General features: G+C 40.1%; 1 protein-coding gene across 10 annotated transcripts in view; it reads right to left on the bottom strand.

Annotated features, from left to right (window-relative positions):
- CSNK1G3 (casein kinase 1 gamma 3) overlaps window positions 1-21,734 on the bottom strand; it is a 95,499-nt gene that overhangs the window by 17,023 nt on the left and 56,742 nt on the right. For 5 of the 10 annotated variants that reach the window (XM_077344419.1, XM_077344424.1, XM_077344421.1 and 2 more), the window contains 8 exons: window positions 20,845-20,914; window positions 17,083-17,231; window positions 15,705-15,939; window positions 13,084-13,169; window positions 12,900-12,984; window positions 9,920-10,068; window positions 8,885-8,980; window positions 2,813-2,908 (listed from right to left, as the gene is read on the bottom strand). In XM_077344419.1, the coding sequence (XP_077200534.1) occupies window positions 2,813-2,908; window positions 8,885-8,980; window positions 9,920-10,068; window positions 12,900-12,984; window positions 13,084-13,169; window positions 15,705-15,939; window positions 17,083-17,231; window positions 20,845-20,914 (966 nt within the window). Of the gene's footprint in view, window positions 1-2,812; window positions 2,909-8,884; window positions 8,981-9,919; window positions 10,069-12,899; window positions 12,985-13,083; window positions 13,170-15,704; window positions 15,940-17,082; window positions 17,232-20,320; window positions 20,457-20,844; window positions 20,915-21,734 lie in introns of those variants that run through there. The other 5 variants (XM_077344423.1, XM_077344425.1, XM_077344426.1 and 2 more) reach the window with 3 other exon arrangements.

The following is a 21,734-nucleotide window of genomic DNA, read 5'->3' as shown; positions in this document are numbered from 1 at the left end:
CTTCCTGTATCCACTGAAATTCAAAAGATGAGAACAGAAAACTAGTTTACCTCTAGATTTCCATTTTATGATGCTGCACTCAGTGGCTTTATATCTGCTAAACCTAATGTAGGCTATTATAGAACATAACAAGAAAAAGAACTTTAAAACAAAGATAACAGGCTACAACTCTCTGTAACTATGATGCTAAAATCTGTTAGATTAGGTTCAAATTAAAGTGTTCAGTGTCCATGTCTTAATGTGCCACAGCCGCATAACAAAAGATCTGATAGTAGCAATAAGATCCCAATTTTAAAAAAAAGCTGTTTTGGTGCTGGAATATAGCCCCTCTCCCCTATCCCTCTTCTTAGTATCTAGAAAAATTATGGCTCATTTCTTCTACACAAGATTATCTAAGTGGAGTTACCTAGAGCCTCCTACAGAGCCCTAAGGAAGAAAAAAACAGCACTTGTGTGATCAAAATAAGGCAGTACAGGATTAACTTGGACAATTCAAATTATTAAAATATTTGTGCTGTACTTTTCCTGATGATGGCATTGCATGCATTTTTGTGATCATGAAAGATAAAACAGCACAAATCAGGCTGCAAGTCTATTGACAATTTTTAAAGCAATCCTGTAAACCAGGAATTCCCCATACCTATGTGAGCCTGTGGCCAGTATTATATTATTATCTTAACACAGCCCACGGCGCCATGGGCGCCGCGGACTAAATAAAGCCGTAAGGGCTGTGTGGGAGGAGTTAGGGCGGGCTCTGTCTGGGATGAGGAAGGGTGCCTCTTGCCGCGTCAAGCCGCCGGGCAGGGAGCCCCTGGCAGCCGCGCTCCGCGCCACTGCCGGGGGCTCCCTTGTCGAGCCCCCGCAAGCCTCGACGAAGACACCGCCGGCAAAAAACATGGCCGCCAGCCAGAAGACACCGCCAAGAAGCCGCCCGCCGTCGCTACAGCCCTCTCATGGGTAAGCCACCTTTCCTCACCCTACCCTCGCCAGTCCCTCACTCTGCCCCCGCCTGCTAGCGCCCATTGTATTTGGTGTACAATGGGCTTTTTTACTAGTTATATATATAAGATTTAAATTCTTGATAACTATAATATTGATAAAAATATTGAAGACTCAGAGGACTTGTCACTGATGAAAGAATCTCACTGAAAACGGATATTACCTGGATGTCGTTTTGACAGAAGTCCTACAGAATAAACAGATAAGGAAAACTACAAAAAAGGACACTTTTCTTTCTTTTATGAATATATTTATTGTATCGCCATTAGATAGGTCTTTTTCTCTCTGTTTGGTTTAATAATTAGACCGTCCTTCTTATATCCTTGTATGTTACAGGCAAAGATCTCCCAGGATATCATCTTCAGAAATTCTAGAAGAAACCCACTTTGGCAACTTTATTAAAATTTTGAAAAATATAGAACTGTAGGACAGAATAAAGGTGACACACTGTACAAACAGTATTTCTGAAGTAGTCACACAAATCTATCATTCAAAGCATAACAATCAGGCTAATTACACCACATAATACAAAGTGCTAGATCAGGTCTTATACCCAAATCTTAGTAAGTAAACATATATGCCAACCACAATAGCACTGTAAAAGGATATATAATCTCTAATGACAACTGAACACTGAATACAAATCACTTGCAATAAGCTCTCTATCATACCATTTAAGCACAAAGAGCTTCCAGACAGTACTACAGCTTTATCAAGAACAGTAAACTCGCAAGCTGTTCTTTTCCCATTAAACAGATACATTAGATGCTAGTGACAGAGCCAAAAAAAAAAGTTGAAGTTACAGAATCCAAACCTGCTTTTTATACTCATACACTCCAATCGAGTGAAGACGAATAAGCGTTGGTTCTTATAAGCTGCTTTTCTCTACCTGAAGAAGCCTCAAAGCGGCTTATAGTCGCCTTCCCTTTCCTCTCTCCACAACAGACACCCTGTGAGGTGGGTGAGGCTGAGAGAGCCCTGATATTACTGCTCGGTCAGAACAGCTTTATCAGTGTCGTGAGCCTAAGGTCACCCAGCTGGCTGCATATGGGGGAGTACAGAAACGAACCTGGCATGCCAGATTAGAAGTCCTTACTCCTAACCACTACACCAAGCTTGCTCTCCAAACAGATCTCTAATCAGAAAACAGGTTTGTGTGACTAAAGATCTTTCTGTAAAGACCAAAGTATGACTGGAGAGGGAGATCATGCTACACAACTTTTGATTATCTGCATGATGATAGTTTCAGATGGTATATTGCAGTACAACAATTAGACTGGAGTCAAGTGGCACCTTAAGAGACAGAAATTTTTTTCAAGGTATAAGCTTTTGAAAGGTTAAGACCTTTTCCAACTGTTTAACAAGGGCTAGCACTATCAGACCTTGACAGTGCTGGTCGTCTAGATGGGGTGGAGGGACAGTTCCACAGACATAGCATTAAGCAACTTCCATCTTGTTTCTGGAATCTGAGAACATTTTTTCTCAGGAACAGTAATGACAGCAACATAAACTTTTAAAATAGATGTTTTAATAAGAATGCTCCAGAACACAACATTTTGCAAGAATTACACAGGAACAGACTTGAAGATAACACATATTATAAGCTTCTTAAAAAAGAAAAAGATGGCTATCTTCCACAAGCATTTGTAGAGACAGAATAGTCAACTTTTGCATGATTTTTCATTATGGCTATTATAATCAAGGGAATGTAATAGCAGTCATAGCTAAGAGTTTTCAGTAGAAAACTAGACACAAGGCACATGTTGCCAAGGAGATCTAGATGTGGAAGTAGTCATGCAAAGAACAGAAAATACCTGTACCGAGCCACCATGTCTGTCAGCTGCTAGGTGAGCTCTCAAGTGATGGGGGTTGGCCTGATGGGGATCCCAAGCTGCCCTGTGGTCTGTCGACTGTGAGTTATAATACATTAAGCATGCATGAAAGAGGAGGAATAAGAACCCAGAACATATTAAACATCTCATGCTGCTAATTAACTGTATTCTACATAATAATCACAGGAACACATGTACTCACACACACAAAGCAGTACATATGCATCAGAATGCAGAAAGACACATGTTTAAAGTTTTTCCCCATTATAATAGTAATTTAAATGAATAAACAAAAACTTCAAACATGAAGTCCCATGCAAGACAGGAGTGGGTTCAAGTTTCACATCCTTTGGATGGGATAAGTTTTCTTTTTAATGAACAACAGCTTAGAATCACTGAACAAAAAGAAACATATTAAAACTTGTTGAATTATTCCACCAAAAATGTAGAGATCTTCAGAACCTTCATAACACTAAGTTAGTATAGATTGTCACTTTTGGTATTTTTGAATATTAAAAACAATATGAACTTCATCACATTGTTGACATTTAAGTGAAAATGTTAATGCAGCATTTTAAAATATAAAATTTACATATAAATTTTATATTTAAAATATAAAATAAATTTTAAAATATAAAAGACCACCGTTGCAAAGTAGAGCTTAAGTGCACAAGAACAAATTTATGTAAGTGAAGACTAAAACAAAATTGCACTTACCTGTAGCTATTATTCATCTAGGATCTTCTGTGCTGGCACACATGGGGACTGTACATGAGCAGGCCTGTCACTGGAAAAGTCTTTACAGCTAAGAGACTCCAGGAGCACTGTGTGCTAGAGCCAAAAGCTTGTTCCTGCCCAGGAGCCACATGCTCCCACATAGCAGTGCCCCCACCCACCCTCTAATGCTGCTGAAGTAGAGCATGCAGCACGGCTGGAAGAAAGTATGTGTGCCTACACAGAAGATGCCTGATGAACCACAGCTAAGTGCAACTTTGTTTTCATCATCAATCTTCTGTGCAGTCCCACATGGGAATTCTAGCAAATTATTAACCAGGTGGTGGGGTATGCTGACTTTATTTGAACAGCAAGTGCAATACTGCCTTCCCCACAAATATGCATGGGGAAAAAGAAACAGTATCTCCCTCCTACTAATACTTCAATAGTAACTTGATCAAGATGGCACTGATGAGAAACAGACTTGTGACTGACAGCACAAAAGGGATATCGCTCAGTGATCAATTCAAACTAGAAATGGGCCTATATAATTTGTATTTAATATGGATTTACCAGGAAAATTTTCACACAGTACTTCTATGAGTGTTGTTCTCTTTGTGTCACCAATTTTCTGATACTTTCAAAGTATCTGCCTAATGTTTCTACTGAAAACCATGTAGCAGTCCAGCAGATCTCTGTCCACAGTACTCAATCGAGAAAAGCCGCAGAAGAAGCTATAGCCCTCGCAGAATGGGCATGAATGTTTAGTAGGCACAATATCCTGGCTAATTAATAGCATTTTCTAATGGTGGAAACAAACCATCTGTCTGAGAAGAAGCCTTCTTTCCATTAGGATCAGCAAAACGGGTAAATAAAACCTGTCTCTATGGAACTCCATGGTTCTTTTCAAGTAAAATAAAAGGTCCCTTCTAATCCTTCTAATGTCTGGAGAGCGTAACCTTCTCTCACTTTTGAACAATGTGGAAAAATAGTGGCAAAATAATATCCTGTGATAAATGGAACTCAGAAACTGTTTTAGGTAGGAACCGAAGAGAATAACCATCTTGGGAAAAAAATCTTTAAAAATAGGGGATTCACCTCAAGAGCTGATCACTCACTTTCCTAGCTGATGTAACAGTCATCAGCAGACTTTCATTGAGAGTTCAGACAATGAACAAGTAGCAGTTGGGTTCAAATGGCATCCATTATGTCAAAACAAGCAAAAGAAAGAAACCACTGGGGAATCAAAGTGTCCTGGAGTGCACAAAGGTTACATAGTCCCTTAAGAAATCTTTTGGATAAATGGTGGGGGACTACTGAACCTCCATCCCACTTCCCTATGGTAAGGTGAGATGGATTTTTAGGGAAGAATAAGCCATACCCTTATTCTTTAAATGTGCCCTTATTCTTCAAATATGATTTGCAATGAAGCCAATTCCCTCCCCAGTACACCAGATGTAAAACTATCTCCACTTATACACATAAGATTTATAGTGGGTTTACAGAAATACAGAAGAACTAGCAAGAAAGCCCATTGCAACCAGGAATGCAATGGGCGCTAGGACCCAGGGGACACCAGGAGGTGCTTTTTTTTCCTGCTGCGTGGAGCTGTGAAAGGCTCCTACAGGGTTTTTTTTTTTTTCTGCTGCTTGGAGCTGGGAAAGGCTCCTACAGGGTTTTGTTTTCTGCTGCTTGGATCTGCGAAAGGCTCCTACAGGGTTTTTTTTTTCTGCTGCTTGGAGCTGTGAAAGGCTCCTGCAGGGTTTTTTTTTCCTGCTAGCTCTCGTGGGCGTGCCGGCTTGGAGCTCCTACAGGGGTTTTTTTTCCTGCTGCTTGGAGCTGGGAAAGGCTCCTTCAGGGTTTTGTTTTCTGCTGCTTGGATCTGCGAAAGGCTCCTACAGGGTTTTTTTTTCTGCTGCTTGGATCTGCGAAAGGCTCCTACAGGGTTTTTTTTTCTGCTGCTTGGAGCTGTGAAAGGCTCCTGCAGGGTTTTTTTTTTCTGCTAGCTCTCGTGGGCTTGGAGCTCCTACAGGGGGTTTTTTTCCTGCTGCTTGGAGCTGGGAAAGGCTCCTTCAGGGTTTTGTTTTCTGCTGCTTGGATCTGCGAAAGGCTCCTACAGGGTTTTTTTTTTCTGCTGCTTGGAGCTGTGAAAGGCTCCTGCAGGGTTTTTTTTTTCTGCTAGCTCTCGTGGGCGTGCCGGCTTGGAGCTCCTACAGGGGTTTTTTTTCCTGCTGCTTGGAGCTGGGAAAGGCTCCTTCAGGGTTTTGTTTTCTGCTGCTTGGATCTGCGAAAGGCTCCTACAGGGTTTTTTTTTCTGCTGCTTGGAGCTGTGAAAGGCTCCTGCAGGGTTTTTTTTTTCTGCTAGCTCTCGTGGGCGTGCCGGCTTGGAGCTCCTACAGGGTTTTTTTTTCCTGCTGCTTGGAGCTGGGAAAGGCTCCTTCAGGGTTTTGTTTTCTGCTGCTTGGATCTGCGAAAGGCTCCTACAGGGTTTTTTTTTCTGCTGCGTGGAGCTGCGAAAGGCTCCTGCAGGGTTTTTTTTTTCTGCTAGCTCTCGTGGGCGTGCCGGCTTGGAGCTCCTACAGGGGTTTTTTTTTCTGCTGCTTGGAGCTGCGAAAGGCTCCTACAGGGTTAATTTTTTTCTGCTGCCTCTCGTCGGCGCGGCGGCTTGGAGCTCCTACAGGGGTTTTTTTTTCTGCTGCCTCTCGTCGCGCTAGCGGTGAAAGGCTCCTCCGGGGGTGTTTCTTTTTTTTCTGCAGCTTCTCGGCGGCTGGAGTCTTGTGTTGTGTTTGCGGCGGGGGCTTCCTTGGGGCCGGCCTGACGCGGTGAGAGACGCTTCGCGCCTCTCACCATGTCAGGCCGGGAGCAACTGCGAGCCGCGCTGAGCGCGGCTCGCAGTTGCTGGGGCTGGGAATCGGAGGGACCAATCGGCAGGCGCTTCGCGCCTGCCGTTTGGTCCCTCCGGTTGTCTGTCATGAGGAAGGGTCCAATCTGGACCCTTCCTCATCCCGGACACATCCCGCCCCAGAACCCCTTACTGTTTTATTTAGTCCGTGGCGCCCGCGGCGCCACGGGCGGTGTACAGATGTTATTAACCTCCTGAGAGAATAGTAAATCTCTCTCAAGCTTCAAAATCATAGGTTGAGGTGATTGAGATTGTGATGAGGGACCTGACTGACACTGATTATATCCCGCAGTTTGGGCAAAAGAAAGTGTCTTCCCCTGGAGATCTCTATAAGGGCTGGGAACCAGCTTTGACAAGGTCAAAAGGGTACTGCCAAAATCATGTCTGATTTCTTCTCTCCTGGCCTTTTCTATAACCCTGTTTAGAAGTGGAAATGGAGTGAATGTATAAAAGAGAGCTCCTCTCCAATGTATTTGAAATGCATTCCCTAGCAAGCCAATGTGCCCTCTCAATAGCAAAATCTCACAGCCTTCTCCAGAGGGTGAAAATGGGTTCCAGATACACAGTCTTTATGGGCCATTTGTGAGAAAGCAACCCTGCTCTGTTCAATGTCTGCCTCCATGTTTAACCTTCCAGGAATATGCATGGCTTGAAGGTAAGTATTGAGCTTCAATACTAGGACTGTGTTGCCTCCTGGCATAGACTCCTGGACTTTGTGCCCCCTTGCTTGTTTGTGTTTATAAACAGTGTTGTCTGTTTGAAGCAGTAAATACTGATTCCATATTATATTTGAATACTGATTTTATAAACTTAGACAGATTGTTAGGGGGTGGGCAGGAAGGGATGTGTGAGTGTTTATCTCTTGTGGGCCTTCTTTACATCCCCAGGGAATTGCTAACTGCTCCTGTGAGATGGTAGGTGAATTTCCTCCAGATCAGGCTGGACTCCGGAGATTTTTGGTGGTACTGGGGATAATTTGGGCATGAATTTGGGGTCACTGTGGGTAGGCAGGTGTGAACTAGTTCTGTAATGTGAAGAAACCAGAGCTGCAGGAGCCATTGGCAAGACAGTCATCATCAAAGCTACATAGCCCAACAGGCAAAGGATCTTCCAGACTGATTGGAACTGATTTTATTTAAAGAGCTTAACTAAAACAGAAACAGCTTGGACTCTATTGGGAGGTACAAATCCAACATGGGCCCTATAAACTGTACCCTTTGAACTGGAATTAAGAATTACTTTTCTCAATTGATCAATTGAAGAAGGTTGGACTAGATGGCCTGTATGGCCCCTTCCAACTCTATGATTCTATCTATCCTCCCAACAGTTACATTTTTTAAAAGTGTCTTCTGAGCTATGAGTAATCCCAGCTAACTAGGGAAACAATTCCTCATGCACAGAGTCTTGGAGACTCAAAAGGCAGGACCTTCTTCAGCAGCAAAAGAGGAACTAGTAGGGTTGTGCACGGCTGCATCCAAATTGGCCGCTCCAGGCTGCCGCAGCCAGCGCCTCGCCTCACGTACCCTCCCCCCCCATGGTGAAGCGCTGGCTGCAGCGGCCTGGAGCAGCCAATTCAGATGCAGCCACGCACAACCCTAGAACTAAGGTTGGAAGGGGGTGCTTCTACATCGAAGCAAGTGGTCCCTTCTGGCTGCTGTGCACAATGCCCCCTGGAGTCTTTGGCTGTAATGAGCAGTCCCCATGTGCACAAAAGATTGATAATGAATCTAGATTTTCTCCTTTTACTGAATCCTACTGCACAAACCAACTACTACATAAATATGAGCTATGGATAATTAGCACTGGCTATTTAACAGTGCTTCAGTTGGTCCATGTACCTCTCACCATTTCAGTCTGAGAAGTTCCAGCCATCTTCTGCATAGGCCTGCATTACTAATAGTAAGCCTCTTGCAAATGCCAGGCTCCTCCCACTACCTTACCATGAAAAGTACTAGTTCATGAAGGCGTTAGACTCCCATTACATACTATGAAGGCTTTTTCATATCACTAAAGCCAGCTAATAGATCTTATATATAAATGTAGGCTATACTTGAATTATAGCCCATCCAAAGGGCAAACTATGTTCAATACATGTTCAAATTACTGTAGTGACATTTACAAAACTGTGCCATACAGTTCAATGCTTAGGTTCTTTCATAACAACACACAGCTCTCACATGAGAATTCTTTTTCACTAAAACCTATGACATAATTATTTTTGCTGAGCTAAAACTATTTCCAAATGTGTTTATTTTGATTTCATGAACTTGAAACTCTAATCAAGTTGAAATCCTGCTTTAGAAGGAATTGAGATCCTAACTTAAAATAGGTATGGTAAGCATACATCAAAACTGTTAAACAGATGCACAAATACAGCACATTTACAGTACAAATACAGCAAAACTATTATTACAGCATGTTATTGTGGGACAACATACCTGATTTTTGGACTGTTGCATCTTATCTCTGTGTTGATGTGCTTCTCTGTTGGAAGATACTGCAGGATCTGAATGGATTGAACCCACTGGAGTAGGCTATGAACAAAAAGGTATACATATAATAAAAGTGTTGGTTTTCAAATAGTTGCTAATACTTATTTTGAAAACCTTACTGCAATGGTATTTAAGATGCTATAAAATTAAGCTAGCTATACTTAATTTTATGGAAAGAATGATTATCATTCAAAGCAGGCTTGTCATTTAAAAAACCAAAACCAAAACAGCACCCTTAAATTACTAGCATAGGTATATATATGGGCCAGGAAGCTAGTACTGCATGATCCTATTTGTTAATCTCATTATGCTGCCTCCCAAGCTTTTTTTTTTGCTCACACTCTGAAGATTCTTTTCAAAAACTAAAGGAGATATATTATTTCTTTGAAAAAATTAAATAATCTCATAAAGCACACCAGTAGGGGTAGCTGAATAATTGCTACAGCTTCATAAAAAAAGCTCCATGTAAAAAAAGGCTCAATATAACAATCCAAGTGGCACTTAATTACCACTAGGTTACAAGCAATTCAAATTTATTGTGCATTTTGTTAATCAACATGATCTCATTTGGTAAGTTTTAATGTGCACATTTTACAAGTTCACATGACTTTTCAACTGAAAGGACCAGCATCTTAAAATGCTATGTTAATTTCTATAAATACAATCTCATTCACACCTTCAATTGGACCATACAACAAAACAGAGCAACAGGAGTCAGATACACACAATATGAAACATACAGCAATTAAAGTTTCTACAGCTGTACTTTGTCTCAGAAAAACTAACTCTCTCTACTAGTAGAGACTCTCTACTAACACCATAAGACAAACACCAACAAACTGCCCTCTCAAAATGTTTAAAAATCTCTTTTATGTCTTGCAAAAAAAGGAGAATAGGGGTTGCAATGTGGGTTATATTGTAGGCAAGCACTCTTAATAGTTTTGTCATAAGCATTCTACAGAGTTGTTTAGCTGTACTCACCAGCTGCTTACCAATCCAGTCATATTCATAATCAAACATATAGCCCTTCCGATCGAACAAGTCTGTAAACAGCTTTCTTAAGTAGTCATAGTCTGGTTTTTCAAAGAAATCTAGTCTTCTCACATAACGAAGATAGGTAGCCATTTCCTCTACATGAATGAGGAATGTTCAGTTTCATATATTAGCAAATTCAGAAATTTAAAGTTATCTTAAGCATGTAATTTACACTCCAAGAGAAAGTGTTTTTAAACAGTTTGGGAGATATTCTAGGTGAAACTAAATGTTAATGCCTATACTGCCTTGATTCACATAACTATTCCATCCGACCACTCCTTTTCTTTGCCTTCATTAGCTCTCTTCCACTTCTTGGCCCCAGCATATCCCACCATGCACACACATTTACTTCAAAAATTTACTTTAAAAACACATTTACTGCAACGTATGTTGCAGAGAGATACAATTAAAACAAATTCATGAATTTTTATTTTGTACAGTTCGGTCTGAGCACTGCATCCATTTTCAAATTAACACTCCTTTTGTAACAAGAAAAGTCACACATATAGTTGCCATGTCATAAATTCATTCAAGTTCAATATCTCTGCTCGGTGATTTTGAACAGACCTTTCCATTGTATGTACAGACCTATATTCCATGTACAGACCTATATTCCATGAGACACATGAGAATACATTCAGGCTTCTTTTATCCATGTGTCAAAATGCTTCGGATTTGTGCAAAAGTGCTTGATATATGTTGATGTTTTTAAGTTTCCTTTTAGGTTCCTAACTAAATTGGATTAGTACCATCAATTACTAGATGGGCTCCCATCATCAAGATTTTTGCCCAAGTGTTCATAAACTGTAAATATGTGGTTTATAAATTTAGTTTCTGCCTCTATTACTAAAAGGTGAGTTCCAGTGGCTAAAGGATAATCTAGAAATTGAATCCAAGGTACTTAAAAAAAAACAACAACGCTTAACCTGAAAGGTACAATGTGGTGTACAGTGGCATGAGTGTTGGATTCATACACTGGAAACTCATGTGACATATCTGCTCAATTCCAAAAGGAATAAACATTATAGGTGATGGGAGCCTATTCAGCAACCATTGCATTCATTTCAGAAGTCTCCCACAGCAATTGCCGTATAGATCTTAACAGCCACACCTGCAAGGTAAACTTTTATAAAAGATATTATGTATTATATGGTAGTAGTAGTAAAGTTTTTTGCGTTCTGTAATGCAACAGGCACTAGCTCATGGTTTGGTGTGGGTTTAGTGCCTCGCTTGGAAGCACAGTTTGTTGCTTGGCTGGTGATGTCTTCCCTTCTGAAGCCTGAGACCTACTGCTGGCAACTGCAGTCCCTGTTGTTGTCTGCAAGGCCAAGCCGTTGCCTAATAAAAGTGGATCACCTAGTTTCCCCCAAAGTCTCACTGTCTACTTTCATGTAAAGCTAATTCCACTTGAAATTCTGGGCCACTTATGCCTTTGATTTCATAGGACCAGTACTGATTTTTATTTACCAGGCAAAGCTTGAGAAAAGTCACTTGAGTTCCTGTGTCTCTCTAGCCAGGGGACTCGGGATTTGGACCCGAAGTAAAACATCATCAGGACCTCCTCTCCACCCACTAGTAGTGGGAGGGGGGGAAGTTGAGTTGCCGTTCTTTGCCATGCCGGTAATATTGGTAACATTATTATTGTTTTAATGGGGTTTGAATAGGGATTCTGGGACGCTGTTACCCGCCACGAGCCGCAAGGGAGTGGCAGGAAATAAATCTAATAATAATAATAATAATAATAATAATAATAATAATTTACTTGTTTCAGGCTGTAAATATTCTTTATTTAGATCTTCTTGCACTTTCTAAACTTGCAGAAGCCATGTTGGTCTGTCTGTTTGTGCCACAAAATGCAAACAGTTGCTGTTAAGGGTTGGCCAAAGCTCATAGCCCACATGGACACAGCTGTACCACTCCACTCCACCCCAACCTCAGCCTGCATGCCTCTACCAGAATCTCTACTATTGCTGCTCATCTCTAGATTATAATAATCAGCTCTGCAGGTAAAAATGGCTACTTTTGAGGGTAGATGCAGAGGCACTGTACCATTTTACAGCCCTCCTTCAAGCCTCCAGGAATATTTCCAATCCAGGGGTAGCCAAATTCCAGGTAGGGCCCAGAGAGCTCCTAGAATTACAGCTCATCTCTAGATTATAAAGATTAGCTCCCAGGCGAAAATGGCTGCTTTGGAGGGTGGACAGGGTTGTTGTGTAGAAGAAACATTTAAGGCATCCCATGCAGGTTGTTGTGTAGAGGAAACACTTGAGGTCTACTGCACAAGGTTGATGTGCAGATAAAACAGGAAGCAAAAGAACCTCTGCAACAGCGTCCAGTTTCATCTGCACAACCATCTTGCAAGGTAAGCCTCAAATGTTAGAGAATTGCAGAGAAGAGACATGCATGGCTTGGCTGCATCTGTCCTTGAGCAGCGAGGCTGGCCATAGCAGTATTTCAAGTAAGAAGGGTTTTTTTCTGTGGCCTCCCTGTCATCCAGCTATTAGGCAGAACGGAAAGTTTCCCACCCTTAAAAGGGATGCATGCTCATGCCCAGACTCCCCTGTGTTGCTCCTGGAAACACATCACTCGCCTCAGTCAGGGGCTGTTAAGAGGCTCCCTTCACAGCAAGCCTGAAGGTGTGGAATCCTGAGCAAGAGAGCAATTGGCTTTTTATATATATAGATAATAAAGTGAGTACAGAAGACTCACAACTTCTTAAACAGCAAGTAAAGAAAAATATGTGTAAGAAAAAAGAAACACTACCTCCCTCCTGCTAATATTTTAATGGTAATTTGATCAAGATGATGCTGATGAGAAACAGACATGTGACTGACAGCACAAAGGGGGCCAATTTGAATGTCCCTCAGTGATCAATTCAAACTAGAAATGGGCCTATATAATATGTATTTAAGTAATATGGATTTACCTGGAAAATTTTCACACAGTACTTCTATAGGAGTTGCTCTCTTTGTGTCACCAATTTTCTGATACCGTTCTTTCAAAGTATCTGCCTGAGTTTGAAGAGACATTAAATTGACTGGTTCAGAAGCACTTTACAGAATAGTAATATTTGAGGAAACCAGAAGAATTTCAAAGAATTGATACCCTACCTTTAAACCCTGCCATGGAAGGCTGCCTCTTAAAAAATACATGAACATATGACCTAAAGCTTCCAAATCATCTCTTCTACTTTGCTCTGAAAAGGTAAATTGAACATATTAACCACCAAGTACCCAAAAGTTATATAAGTAATTTTTAAAATCCACCTCCTCCTTCACCCACCCCCTCCTGAAAAGAACTAGGCCATCTTATCATCTTCAGAATCGAGTCCTCTTTTTATGATTTAAAGATGCAAATCCAAAAGGTAGAATATAATTTTAGTATCTGGAAGACAGCAGGATAGTAATGATAGATTTATGTATGCTACTTTCAGGAAAAATTATGTATCATTTCATGGCTGTATTCTAAAGGTGGCCCATATAGGTGTGCAAAAAAACAAAATAAGTATTTTCCTATTTGGGTCTACTTGACCCTTTCCCACCCACCCCCTTTAATATTTCTGAAAAAAATCCCAGATCTGTGATTTTTCGGAAATACAGGAAAGCGGGGGGGGGGGGGGGGGAGAGAGAGAATCCAATAGACCCAAATAAAAAAATACTGATTTTTTAAGCCAGCCTGCTACTGAGGCTTGGGTTCTCGTGGCTGGGAGCTCTCATTTCCTGCCACCCTGGTCGATCCTGGACTAGTTCCTCTTGTGCCTCTTAGAAATCTATGCCCTATAGCCTTTTTAACAGGGGACAATTTCATGAAAACTGAATTAAGGTAAGTAGGAAGCATTATTAGCATATGTACATAAAGAGCAACGGCTATAATACTGGTTGCTTTTTCCTTGACTTCTGAAAAGTAGAGGGATCAGAGTGCATCTCACATAGGATAGAAATTAAAGAAAGTTACAGAGGGTTAGCAGATTCAAATGTTTTGCCATGTTGGTCTGAAGTAGCACAATAAAATCAGAGTCCTTTAAGACCAACAAAGATTTATTCAAGGTGTGAGCTTTCGAGTGCAGGCACTCTTCCTCAGACTATGAACTACCATCATGACAGTGGTAATATAAAGCAAAAATTCAATCTGTTAAATTAGTAAACTGTGTCACATCCAACTACAGCCATAGGATTCTTTGCCAAAACAGCCAATCAGTCCCCTCAAATTCAGTTGTAGTTCACAAAAACATAGGAGAAATACAACTGTCTATGTCAGTGATCAACGGCTTCCACCCCACCATTTGCTGCTGGCCCCATCTGTCTCCATACAAGTGTGAAACATTCCACCATTCCTCACAATTTATTTCATTTGGGACAATGTGACTGCAAGGTGATGGTAGTGATGTGTAATGGAATTTTGAGTTTACATTCCCTGGTCTTGGGATGAGATAGTTGCCAGCGCAGCAATTCACTTGCAGGAATGTTTCACATACTCTAGGCAGCTGGCCTGGGCTGTCCTCCCACAGTGGCAAGGAGGGATTTACCTGCCTGGTGTGCAGTTGCTGAGAATGCTGCCACAAGGTGCAAGGCCTCAGGAGAGGACAGGGCCATCCTCCCAATGACATACTGGCCCTCTGATTAGCTGTTAAGGGAGACAGCCCTCCCACTGAGGGCCAATCAGAGGCTGGGGGAGAACGTGCTGGCCCTCTGATTGGTCCTCAGTGAGAGGGCCTACCCCAAGGGCCTATCAGAGGGCTGGCATGTTGTCAGAAGGACCATGTACATTTTATGTGGTATGATGATGATATTCATCCATACAGTATCATAAGAAGAAGAAGAAGAGTTGGTTCTTATATGCCGCTTTTCCCTACCCAAAGGAGGCTCAAATAGGCTTACAGTCGCCTTCCCATTCCTCTACCCACAACAAACACCCTGTGGGGTGGGTGAGGCTGAGAGAGCCCTGATATCACTGCTCGGTCAGAACAGTTTTATCAGTGCCGTGGTGAGCCCAAGGTCACCCAGCTGATTGCATGTGGGGGAGCGCAGAATCGAACCCGGCATGCCAGATTAGAAGTCCACACTCCTAACCACTACACCAAACTGGCTCTCCATCTATTCCTCATGGCACCACAGATATCATGACTTAACTCCTAAACTGGATAATTCCAAAGATAGTTATTAAGTCTTAGCCACAAACTAGGGTTTGTTCTCTTTCCATCAACACAGTATTCCAAACCTAAGGATCTCTAAGAACCATTCAAGTAGTGAACCAAAGGTTTTCATTACATCTGAGCCAACTATTTGTATCTGTGTCTCTGAAATTCAAACAATGATGGATAAGACTACAGAATGCTATGGCCTCATTATGACTGTGTCAAAACTTGTATGCAGTCCAATTGTGCTGCAAAGGAACTCAAACACAGGCAAAGCAACTGAAAATGTGTTGTTTTTTTTTGGCCCTTGGCAATATCTAACACTATGACATGATTGAGTATAGGAATGAACTATGCAGGTGAGGTTTTTAAAAGATATATATTGTCATAAATAAAACTCCTTGTGAAATAGTCCACAAAAATGAAAAATCAGTAGTCATTTATAAAAACATTTCATAGCAGTGTTCCTACTGGGATAAGTATCTAAATCTATGACACAAAATTTTTCAATAAAAATTATATTCTGTAAAAGTGATTAGTGTCTACCACAGTATAGTTCACATAAAGCTTGCAAATCTGCTAAATTTGAACACATACCTTTTCCTAAATGGGTATTTATACTCATGTATCTAGCAGTTCCTGTAAGGCTTTTGTGTTCTCGGTATGGTATGTGCTTCTTTGTCTCTGGATCTATATATTCTTTTGCCAAACCAAAATCTATAATATGAATAATTTGTTGAGTTTTGTTTCCTGGTCGTCCTATTAAGAAGTTTTCAGGTTTTACATCTCTGTATATTAAATTCTTTGAATGAACATATTCCATTCGAGAAATCTATTAAACAGAAAATAAGTGTTTTTAAAAATGAACAGGACTGTAGTAACAAAAGAAAAATTAAGTAATACTACATTTTTTATCTGGAAGGGAAGTATTATGTGACAAATTAAAAAGGGAAGTTTACCTCAGACAGACAGTTTACCTCTTATTAAACCTTAATATTTTGATTTAGGCTACAATAGTATAGGCCATAATCATGAACATTTATATGCACTTTTTGTATACAACCATCCTGAAAAATGTCAATATTATTAGGCCTACATAGCAGGTGGGAATGGTTAAGATACAACAGTGGTTAAGATACAACAGATCTGTCAGTTTGTGACAGAGATAAAGTTTGAGCTTTGAACCTATCAGATCACTGCTTATCATCTTAGGCTTTTTTGTCATCAAATCACATCCCTAGTAATTATCTACTTATTGTGAATGTAATCCTTAGTATATTACATCCCTAGTAAAAAGAATATGTGATCGTTATGCAATCCTATTACAATAATATATTTTTATTCTGTTCTCTCTTCCCTCAAATACTAAATTTGGCCATATATGTTATAGGGAAGCCACTGGGTGGGTGGGGGGAGAATAATATACCCACCTAACAAAAAGCAAGCCCTGGAAAACTGTAACAATCACTGATTATTCTAACACACATTTATTTGATGGACTGATAGAAAACCAGAATAATGAGCCTGGAAAAGCTCAATTCAGATATCTATATAATCTGCCTGCTATATCAATGTATGACTTTTCAAAAGGCTGCATTCTTTACACCCTACTAGCTTCTCCACTTAAGCAAGTGCAGATTTGCAGAATACTCACAGGTCTTATTAGGCAACAGCAATTTAAGGCAGTATGGGAATTAGGGATTAGCAGATTAAATTCTGACTGACTGCAACAAAATTAAGCAATTAAGCAACTTTTCAATTTCCTACTAAAAACTCTCCTATGTGTTCAGCATTTGAATTTATGAAAGTACAAACATTTTCTTCATGAAGTATCTTCAAGTATCGATATAAAATTAAGAAGTACAGGGAAGAACAATTCTGAAATAATTTAAAATGATAGCATATCATGTCTTTTGGCATAAACTCACAGAATATCTAGCTAATGTTGAATTGAAGACCATTAAAAATAACTTACCAACTGTATGGCTATCATAAGAACAGTTTTCAGAGAAAAAGTCCTATCACACAAGTCAAATAAATCTTCCAAACTAGGTCCCAGTAGTTCCAGCACCATGGCATTATATTTGCCACAAGGGCCAAAATAGTAAACCTGAGGTATTCCATCTAGGAAAAAAATGAAAAATAACATTAGCTTCAATGCCTTTAAACTTACATAGTTAAGCACAAAGTCTATGCTACTTGTCAGCTAAATTATGTTTAAGGTTTACATCCATCTTGCAAAACTATTTTCATAGGCTTCATTACCATCAAAGTTCTTCTGGAAAATACCGCCGACTTTCAGGAAAGCAGTAATTTAAAAAAATATTCAAAGTTCTCTTTTCCCTCTCACAGTAGCTATGAAATATTGTACTGAACTATTAGGGCTTTGGGGTTTTCTCAAGAGTATCCTGTAATTTTAGAAGGATGCTGATTTAAACTGTGGTTTAATTTGCTATACTAGTTTAGTAGGTCGGTAGTTATATACAGTGACTTGATAGAAAAAAATATGCACACACAAGTATACAACTTGATATGTTTGGGTATCTAGCACATTACTTTGCTAATATTTATCATTCAACAATACTCAAATTTCAATTGCAACTATGTGCTGGAATATTAGTATTGAAAGCCTAATAGATATAAAACCTCTCAGCACATGAACTCAGTTCAGATGTTTCCTCTCCTACTTCCTGCTCAAAATGAGAGGTGCTGTGTGATCTTGAGAGTGAAACATAATTTTCACTGTGACCAAACAATGAGATAACATCAGCTCCAAGAGACTGATTCTCCTGTAAACTTCCTGACTAAACCTCATACCCTAGGCCTGATGTCCCTAAATGTTATTGGCTAATATGAAGTAGAATTGGCAAAAGGTCAAAACTGTAACTTTAACACCATGGGCATAAGAGTTAAAACATGGTAGTATACTTCTACAAAAGGAACAGATTGGTAGACCAGATGCTTCTATAATTCCAAGTAACTCAAATAGTAACTGAGTTCATATACTTAATTGAAGTCCATCCACCAGATACAAATGCCTAGAATGATAATATTAATGATGTCACAGATAGGCTTGAGCTGCTTTTAATGAACAGTCTGACATGCACATCTGTTTGCTGTGTGATTTGACTCCCTAATCTTCTTCATTGAGCTATAAAAATAAATTGGAATATTGAATACATAGCTATACCTTTCTACAAAACTCAGAATGTAAACCTCCCCAATGACAAATGTCATCCAAAGAATGCTGTCAGTTGCTCCAAACATCTGCCTTACTAAATTCAGAGCATCAATGTAAAGCAGACTATTAAAAATAGGTTCATTGCTTTTGGGATTGAAAAATTTTCTTTGGATGTAGCAGCCAGTTCAAAAATTATTAAGAAACCCATAATAATCTATACTAAATACATTTTTTCTTCCATATTAAGCAAGCTTAACATCACCTATCAGTTTTAAACAGGGTTGCCAACTGGAATACAGAAAATGTGTTGTCCTTTAAAGACAGGAGTAATGGGAGATGTAATTTACTTCCAAGCTACAAAAAGCATCAACAGCCATTTCCACAAGTCAAACATCTATTAAAAGGGCAGGAAATTTTTTCCCACCTTGTTGACAACTCTAAATTCAGCAGGTGAAGCCCTCTTCTAAGAGGCAAGAACCTCAGTTAGTTATGGAGACCACGGCCTTTAGTGCAGGTGGCCCAAGGCTCTGGAATGCCTTCCCAAATATTATGCAGAATTCTTTCTTCATCACCTTATTTCAGATGAACTGCAAAATGTTTTGTCATAAGAATGTACACACATTCTTCCGGTTTTCCCCCACCCCCATCTTCTCAACCCTTTCTTTTTCATCTTTGTCATTTTCCTTGTCTCGAATTTAAGACAGTATTGTGTCTTCTTGTGCTCTGTTTTTCTAATTTTTCTGTATAATAAACCCCCTACTATTTGATAAATTTGAATGTAAACCAGCAGAGCCTAATCCAGTGGTTCCCAACATGGGTGGTCCCCAACATGGGTGGTCCCCAGGAGCAGTGGGATTATCTGCAAGGACACTAAGAGACAACAGGGTGGAGATTGGGCACAGGAGGCTGGCTGCTGGTGATCCAAGACACAGAGAATGTGAATCTTTTACATTTATGCAAGATCTAAACTGTTAAAATAATTAATCACAGTGTTTAAAAATTAACTTTATTGAGTTGGGTCCGGTAATCCGAGGGTGCAAGGATTCTGGACCTTTGCCATGGTTTCATCCCTGCCTGATTACTGGGATCAGGGAAACTATTTATTATTATTATTTATTATCATTATTATTTACATTCATTACCCGCCACTATCAGTCAAGCCATCTTACAATGGGTTACATAAAACAATACCCCACATAAATACATTAAAACCCCGATCTCCTATTAAAACAAATATTCGGGCGGCAGAACTATCCCCCTTCCCTTTCAACTGACAATATCCCCTCCCTGTGCCTCAAGGGACAGCTTATGAGTGTTGCTTCCACTGCTAGTCTAGAGGGGCCCAACTGATCTCCCGCACCCTGACCTCAACTGAAGACTGCAACTACTGGGATCACATGAACTAACAGTCATGAACAGTAAATGTCTGCTGCAGATGAAAGAGAAAGGAATGATAACTTTGCTCCCTCCTCATTGCTGGCTTGACCTGGATACCTATTAATTTTTGCAGAATAATCTGCAGTCTCAGAAATAAACTTCCCTAGGTTCTGAATACTTTAATACTTGATCATTTTGTCTGATCAAATGTCCAATCTGATCATCTACACAAGCCACTTTATGATATTCTATATGAAAAAGATTATTAACTTGAATTATACTGTATCTAAACATACCAGCTACTGTATTCTGCATTAGAAGCTCTCTTTTCAGAAGGACTATGAGATGTCTGCCTCCACAATGAATGAATGAATGAATGAATTAATTAATTAATTAATACCAACCCCAGTCTTCTTTGGTGGTTTACCATCAAAGTACTAACCATGACCTGCTTAACTTCTAAGGTTTTAGTCAGGGCTCCTCAGCCTGCTGGGGTAACAAGTTATTAAACAGCTAAACAGCAGAACTGTCTAACGTTCTCAGAGGACACTGCACACAACACTGTTTTGCAGTGACACAACACATATGTAAGAGACAGCCCAATCAGTTCAATTTGTAGGCCACAAGGGCAGTATATTCTAAGGACACCAATTACCTAAATAAATTCTATTCAGCTTGGGTCTCAATAACATTTGATACCATTCATATAAGTCCAAACTGCACACTATCTTGCAGCCACATCCATTAATAGCCCATTGGTCCCTTCAACTCAACAAAGGGTCCTAGAAAGGGGAACACAGGAGAAAAGTTGCTTAACTCTTGCAAACGGCTTTAACTATCACCCGATAACAGACACATGCTTTCAAGGTAAGCACTGGTCTACAATATTGTGAAGAACAGGTTTTATTCTTCATAGTGTTCCAGACCAATGCTTATCTTAGTTAGAGAGCTAATTATACACTGGTAAGCAAAGAATGATCTTTAGTTTCTGTCATGTACTTATGATCACTAGTTTATACCAAGGCATTAAACTGATAAAAATGAGACATAACCCACAAATATTCATTTAAAAACTATTTTTATAAAACAATATTTTACTATACAATGATATGTAATTTACCAGTCCTTTCTTAACACTTTTTAATTCTGACTATAACTAATTGTAACAATGATACTTACCTCCAGATCCTAATTGTTTGTAGAATCGATATTCCAAGTGCAGCTGTGGTGCCCTAGACTTCATTGGCTCCTGAAGAAACCAAAAGATTTCAGATTTTAAAAAACAAGAGTTCTGTGAAACACAGATATGAATATGAAATTGATTTAGAAAAATAGAAGTGTTTAGAAGGGAACCAGACAGCGAACCCCATGTTTACAGCTTCATTTTTGAATCCATAAAGTCTATTAGTAGAAACTTAAAAGCAGACTCCAAAGTTGATTTCCTAGAATTGTTTATCTCACAACTGTAAGATAGATAATATAGCAACATGAGCAAGAACCACAGCATTCACAGGAAAGAATCTCAGTCCCCCTCCTTGCTTATTTACATACAGAACTCCCACTTCTGCTAGCTCAAGAAGCAGCAGTATCTTGGGCTTCTGTTCTTTCCATGTGGCAACAATTCCACAGAGATCCAAGAAAAAACTTGCAGGGGGTAATCTCACTCACCCCTTATGCTGTGCTACCTTCCTCCCCATATGCCAACACACACTGAGTTCTCCATTTCTCCTTGCACACTTGCTTACCTGCTCTTTCTTGCTGATGACCATCCATTGCCCCTCCCCACCTCATGGCCTGCTTGCGTATCCCTCTCCCCACCAGCCTGCCTGCCCATCCCTTACTCAGTCCCCTCTCTCTCTGCTTGCCTTCACAGCTGCTCTGACCCTCACTTTGCAGAAATCAGGAGGAGGAATAATAACTTGCACGCTCTCCTCCTCAACTCACTTGGAGGTTCTGCTGTCTCTGCTTATCGGGTTCATGAAACCGCAGCTCTCTCTCCTCCTCCGCCATCCACTTGTGCTGGGCTGACAGAGAAGTGTTGCCTGAATGTGCTTGGGTTTGCTGAAATA

This window comes from Paroedura picta, chromosome 7 (genome assembly GCF_049243985.1).
Source record: "Paroedura picta isolate Pp20150507F chromosome 7, Ppicta_v3.0, whole genome shotgun sequence".
Lineage (NCBI taxonomy): Eukaryota > Metazoa > Chordata > Lepidosauria > Squamata > Gekkonidae > Paroedura > Paroedura picta.
Note: the sequence above shows the minus strand (reverse complement) of the source record. Positions and strands in the feature narration are given on the sequence as shown.